The 7113-nt window shown below is 48.0% G+C and overlaps 1 protein-coding gene across 1 annotated transcript; it reads right to left on the bottom strand.

The window, feature by feature from the left end:
* Window positions 1–1045: 1045 nt before the first annotated feature.
* On the bottom strand, window positions 1046–6231 carry LOC311313316 (tubulin alpha chain-like; the record flags this gene model as incomplete). The annotated part of the gene is made up of 4 exons (XM_084443438.1): window positions 6146–6231; window positions 2657–2879; window positions 2347–2495; window positions 1046–2020 (listed from the first exon to the last, which is right to left on the bottom strand). Exons 1-4 carry the CDS (start codon window positions 6146–6148, stop codon window positions 1046–1048), a joined length of 1350 nt encoding a protein of 449 aa, XP_084299564.1. The 5' UTR covers window positions 6149–6231.
* Window positions 6232–7113: the final 882 nt, after the last annotated feature.

Here is a 7113-nt window from a genome sequence, read left to right as displayed (position 1 = left end):
CATCAGTCCACATCCGGCTTAGGCCTGGACCTGATGCTCTTAGCCTTTCTTGCTCCGAAAATTTAATTTAATGTTATTTGTTCTTTAAATGTTCTTAGCCATTAGACAAATATATTCCAGGAGCTTGCCCCAGGTTGCCTGTTTCAATATCTGTGTGGTCTGTATGGCTCCATGTGTTACTAACCCTGCTCTGCCTTCCTTCTGCCTTCCCTCTCCCTAGTGCCTCTCTCTCTCCCTCCTATCTTCTAACCAGGTCCAGTGGATGCCCCACTGTCACCAGCAGACCTCCCGAAGTCCGATAGATACCCGTGTCTGCTGTGGATGATGTAGCATGTCCGTAGAATATTCTCTCCTATGATGCTTTTAGCCTCTCTCACTCTGAAATGTAATTTAATGCAATGTATTGCTTTATAAATGTTCTTAGCCGGTAGACAAACATACTCCTGGAGCTTGCTCGATCGCCTTGTTGAGAGGGGTCAGGGAAGAATTTTTACAGCTCACTTATCTGGCCCCTGGGTGATTACTGTTTTTTTGCTTCCCTCTGGAATATGTAGAGTGGGTCGTATGCCCACCTCCCTTGTTCTCTGTAAAGCGCATTGTGTTGCCTCTGGGTATGAAATGCGCTATACAAATAAAGCTTTGATTGATTGATTGATTGAGAAGGGGTATATTCAGATATCTTTATTGAGCATTACATTAGGGGCTCTGTATACAAAACATACATTGTTGCTGTACAGTGCGTCAGCCTTCAATAAAACACAGACCAGACAATAACAGAATACAAAACACAGGCAAGGCGATAGAGTTTCTGTATCATGGTTAACTTTGATTTGATCAATGAATGTTACAATCGATTCCGTATGGTTGTCTCTGACATGGACATGATCATAGGGAAGATGAAATCATGAAGATGAAATCAAATCAAAAGAAGATAGACAGAAATCAGATGAAGGTTACAAACACTTGGCTCCTAAATACAACAACATGTTTGGCAAATGATAAAGAACACATTTTGTTCCAAGAAACAACCAGCGGATGAAGATGCTTAGTACTCCTCTCCCTCCTCATCTTCCTCGAATGAGTCAATGCCCACCTCTTCGTAATCCTTCTCCAGGGCGGCCATGTCTTCTCTGGCCTCAGAGAACTCTCCCTCCTCCATGCCCTCTCCCACGTACCAGTGCACGAAGGCCCTCTTGGCGTACATCAGGTCAAACTTGTGGTCCAGCCTGGCCCAGGCCTCAGCGATGGCGGTGGTGTTGCTCAGCATGCACACAGCCCTCTGGACCTTGGCCAGGTCTCCTCCAGGGACCACTGTGGGGGGCTGGTAGTTGATGCCCACCTTGAAGCCAGTGGGACACCAGTCCACAAACTGGATGGTGCGTTTGGTCTTGATGGCGGCAATGGCTACATTGACGTCCTTGGGCACAACGTCACCACGGTATAGTAGACAGCAGGCCATGTATTTACCGTGACGAGGGTCACACTTCACCATCTGGTTCGATGGCTCGAAGCAGGCGTTGGTGATCTCTGCAACAGACAGCTGCTCGTGGTAGGCCTTCTCAGCAGAGATAACTGGAGCATAAGTGGCCAGGGGGAAGTGGATACGGGGGTAGGGCACCAGGTTGGTCTGGAATTCTGTCAGGTCAACATTCAGCGCTCCGTCGAAGCGCAGAGAGGCGGTGATGGAGGAGACGATTTGGCTGATGAGCCTGTTGAGGTTGGTGTAGGAGGGACGTTCGATATCGAGGTTCCTGCGGCAGATGTCATAGATGGCCTCGTTGTCCACCATGAAGGCACAGTCCGAGTGCTCCAGGGTGGTGTGGGTGGTCAGGATGGAGTTGTAGGGCTCCACCACAGCTGTGGACACTTGGGGGGCGGGGTAGATAGCAAACTCTAGCTTGGACTTCTTGCCGAAGTCAACCGACAGACGTTCCATGAGCAGGGAGGTGAAGCCAGAGCCGGTTCCTCCTCCAAAGCTGTGGAAGATCAGGAAGCCTTGAAGGCCGGTGCACTGGTCTGCCTACCGAGACAAACCAGAGGTTAGTCAGGTTAGGTTTCATGTCAGGAGGGCGGTGATACCTAGAAACATACAGAGCTCTTCAGTTGTTCCCATGGGAGAACTCTCTGAAAAAGAACATTTCATCAAATAAAAGATCTGGCTAGAACAAGATCACCAAGAAGGGATTTTCAGAGGGCTGTCCCACTGGGACAACTGTTATAAAAATAAAAAAAAATAAAAAAACACATATGGCCAGGAGGAGGAGAGGAGGGAGAGGACCTCAGGAAAGGAGAGTTAAAGGATGATTGGCTGCCAAGGTGTCAGGTAGTAAAGGTTAAAGGTCTCACCAGCTTTCGGATCCTGTCCAGCACAGAGTCGATGATCTCCTTGCCGATGGTGTAGTGTCCGCGGGCATAGTTGTTGGCGGCGTCCTCCTTGCCCGAAATCATCTGCTCAGGGTGGAACAGCTGGCGGTAGGTTCCTGTGCGCACCTCATCTGGATAGCGAGACATCAGAGGCTAGTGAGTTGGGTTTGATGGGGAGCTGGATGAAGCTTGATCACTAGTGTTGTTCCACGTCCACTGCTGGCCCAAACTCACTAGCCTATGGCAGCCTCTACTCCAATTTTCCTTCAAAAAACAAACCTCCTAGACGTACCGATGACGGTGGGCTCCAGGTCTACAAAGATGGTCCTGGGAACATATTTCCCTGCGCCCGTATCGCTGAAGAAGGTGGTGAAGGAGTCATCGTGGCCTCCGATTGGCTTCTGGCTGGGCATCTGGCCGTCCGGCTGGATGCCGTGCTCCAGACAGTACAGCTCCCAGCAGGTGTTGCCCATCTGGACGCCAGCCTGACCCACATGGATGGAGATGCACTCGCGCTAGAGAAGTGGAGAGAGAGAGATAGGAGAAAGAGGGGGAGGAAGTGGAGAGAGAGAGATAGGAGAGAGGGGGAGGAGGGAGGAGAGGGGAAGAGTGTAGATGGAAGAGAAAAACAATTGATCACGATCATTGTAAAAAAAAAAAAAATATATATATATATGTATATATTTTAAAAAAAAAATGAACACCTCTGACTCGCCATTATTGATGATAGCCAGTGACTGTGCATCCTGTGGTATGATTGTGTGTATTTGATGGCATGATGCAATTTCATCCCTGCACTAGAGGGAGGCAAAGAGTTGGAGGGAGGCTAAGATGATAAAAAAGATGGAGTGTGAGTGTGTGTGTGCACGTCACCACAGCTGTTGGTGTAAATGTATCTGAGAGGGCCTAGTGTGGGGGAGGATAGAGCAACTCCATCCTACATCTACTGTACTTCCAAATAAGGCTTGTTAGCATTAGCCATTTATCTTACTCAACCAGATTATAGATCTAGCCAAGTACTAGTTACAGTACGAGTTATTTACCCTACATCAGTACCTACCTATAGACAGCCAGGTTACGCAGTTAGCCCTGTTAGTTTTAACTATTTACTCCTGATTCTCCAGGATAGCCATTATCTTACTAGGCTGTACCAGGAATCGACTGACAACATCCTTAGCTTTGTCATCATTAGCCTTTCCCCTTAAACACACACAGAGTACAAGCAATGTTTGTCTTCATTACGGCGCATGGAATATCAGACATGGGCAGTCTGACAGGTTTGTCGGGTGACGGCTCAGTGCAACTGCATGTCTCTGTCAGAGGCTGCTCCCCATATTCTGCATATCTTACAAGAAAAGCACCATTGAGATTGACTCTGCAGTGGTCAAGCATCCAGGGTTGTTCACGAGTGTTTTTCCAATGTTTGTATAGGCAAACTCAACAACCCTTTTCCTCTGGAACAGAGCATTGGGTTAAAGTCCTCCTCAAGGGCCTCAGCCATCCTTGCATTTTATTTTGCTTAAGTGCACTTGTGAAATCCTTAATCATGGCCTTAGATTAAAGGAACCTTAACTCTACTGCTATCTGTAGTGATAAGAGCAGAGACTGACCGAAACTATTGACTCTCCCTCGCTCCCTCTTTCATTCTCTCTCGCTCGCTCTCTCTCGCGCTCTCGCTCGCTCACTCTCGCTCTCTCTCTCACTCTCTCTCACTCTCTCTCACTCTCAAGGAGATAACTTAGGACAGGACTAGGATGTCTAGGGAGATATGTGGGCCAGTTAAGAGCCCCACTAAACCCAAACGCAGCTGCAGCTCCAAATTACAAAGAGATCTAAGAGCACTGACACAGCTACTAATCTGTTAAAATGAGTTGGCTACTGTACTGTACATTGGTCCAGATTCTCTGTCTTTGTTGCATTTCAGTACTACCCTCCACTGGCCACCACTGAGGCCTAGGGTGCTGATCTCCTCACCACACTGGGCACTATTTTTACCGTCCTCTCCTGCAGCTGCCTTCAAGAGACTTACGGGTGAGAGGTTGGATGGATAATGGGGCCGGGGGGGAGGTCATCGCCTAGTTTGGTCAGACTGCTATTTCTGGGTAACCTCAGGCATCTGTTCACTTGGCTCCTAACCTGGCCGCTGAGAACCAACTAGCTAACTCGGTTAACTCACTCCCTCGAGTAATCAACTTGCTAGCTAACTGGGTGACTCACCCCCCTCCTGGTCATCAACCCGCTAGCTAACTGGGCTAACTCACCCCTCCGGGTCATCAACCCGCTAGCTAACCGGGCTAACTCTCCCCTCCAGGTCATCAACCCACTAGCTAACTGAGCTAAATCACCCCACCTGGTCATCAACCCGCTAGCTAACTGGGCTAACTCACCCCTCCTGGTCATCAAACCCGCTAGCTAACTGGGCTAACTCACCCCTCTGGATAATCAAACCCGCTAGCGAACTGGGCTAACGTATAACTCAGCTAAACCATGGGCCAACTCACCGCCCTGGTCACCAGCCAGCGAGTTAATTGGCTAATAATTTCCCAACTATGATACTTGACACCATCATATTATATCAGGCCTATGACATTATTCCTGCTAGGATGGTTCAGCAGTGGTGACTCGTGAGCCAATGTCTTTGAACATGCTCGCAGGGGATCCAGCAAGACACTGACGCATAACCTGTACATAGAACTAACTCCTACGCCCATCTCTACTTGACAGTTGGAAAGATGTGTACATTGGGACTGGAAGGGTGTGTACAGTGCACCTCTGGCTGTGTTTGGTGTATACGTGTATGCATGAGGGTTATACGGGTGTATCAGTGATGTGTGTGTGTGTGTGTTTGGGTCTCAGTAGTCAGCAGGCTACAAAGGCTGACTTGATTACAGTTGTGTGATGATATGGCCACACATCAACCATGTGGGTCGGATTGAAAGTCACTTGAACTCCAAGACACCTTCCTTGGGAAGATAGTTGTACTGTAATGCAGACTCTAAGCTGTTATTCCTCTTAAGGGAGGACATTTAAATGAAGTAATTTTAATCTACTTGATTGTCTGTAAGATAATTACATAATTGACTCCACAGCCCCTCAAGAGATACAAACCCCAACCAGCCATCATTCCTGCCCGGCAAGCAACAAGTTGACTCATGACTAAATCTGGGAGAGGTAGCCTACAACTTTACTCTCTACAGTCTACGGAAACCACCTCAGGGCTTATCTCAAGTTCATGTTCGGTCTGTCGAGTTTTCCAAGAGGGGCACTGGCTGGCCAGCCCATATAGCCTAGGCTACTTGGTCACTCATCTTTCAGAAGTGTATACTAGACTCCAGAGTTCCAGCTGCATTGAAACTATCCTTCTGTAATGTGGATTCAATTAAACCCTCCGAAGAATCTTCTGAATGTAGGAATTTAGGCCATATGCCCAATATAGCACAGTCACCGTCAGCCGGTGGTCTATTTTCGATGCGTCACCGTAGCTCTTGACCGAGCCAACGAGCATCGGTCAGACAACTGCATTGCACCTACAATCTATTTTTAGGGGAGCTCATAGGCTACAGTGCATGGGAGATGCAGCAGACTCGAGAAAGAAAAAAAACGCCTACCGTTTAAGTATCTTGAGCCGGTGAGAAGACACACTAGCATCATGGTGGGCTTTGCAAAATATATAGGCTATATTTAAAACAGTTCTGACAGCATATGTAGCCTGCACTGAACACAAAGCATGCTCAATACAGAACACAAAAATCATTTCAGGATTCAAGCATGAAACACTTACCATTGTGCTTTTGGACTGGGGGTATCTTCTTTTAAAGAAAAGGAATCGAACAGAAGAAAAGAGTTTTCCCGGTCGTGCGTGGAACTTCTCACAGCTCCCGTCAACGTGGTCTCCGTGAGGAAGTTAATATGCAGCAGGTGCGCACCGGGCTGACAGCTATACTCACCACGGAACGGGAGTGGCTTCTGGGACGCCCCGCCCACAAACGCGTGTTCGCGCGGCAGACGCGGCAGGGTTGGGAGAATCTGGGCGCGTCTTGGCAGGTGACAATCCCTGCGGCAAAAGTTGAAATATGGAAACGCCCATCCTAGCTTTATACTATAGGCAGCAGTGTAAAACAGTTGGTGGTATTTTAGTCAATGCAGAGCTAGTCTACTGGTGTTCAACCAAGCTCAACAAACAGTTCACCTATATGGAGGTGCTACTCACTGATTGAACCTTCAAACACAAACCAACAATCAAACCAACGCCTGAACAGGCTGACTAATACACATCAACAACACGTCACATCAAAATCCTATCGACACATTCATATCAACATTAGTCTCAGTTGCCCCACAGGAAAGAGTTGAGGCTAGGAAGAATCAACAACGTCACATCAAAATCACGTGATGCGTCTCAGCAGCCCCAACAGGGAAGTGGTGAAGTTAGTAGGCTTACCAAGCCCCCAGGATCAGCTTGGCGCATTGAAGCCACCATGGGCTTTCAGGCCAAGCCCGGTATTGCAAGTCAAATCAAGGCATGCGGCCCAAGAACCCTTATTTCCCATGTTAGTGGATGATGATAGATAGGGCTAGAAAAGGAAAACAAAATTTTTCTGGGTATCATTCAGCATCAGAGACCAATCTTATCAATATAAACTTTTAGTTTTAGGGGTTTTGGGGTTTTTGAAGCCACCAATACCTGTATTGAGCCATTTAAACATGTGCTGTGCACGAGCCTCGGGGACGCGCTGGTCGCGCGTTCGT

This window comes from Borostomias antarcticus, assembly GCF_949987555.1.
Source record: "Borostomias antarcticus genome assembly, chromosome: 9".
Classification (NCBI taxonomy): Eukaryota; Metazoa; Chordata; class Actinopteri; order Stomiiformes; family Stomiidae; genus Borostomias; species Borostomias antarcticus.
This window is presented reverse-complemented; position numbering and strand designations above follow the sequence as displayed.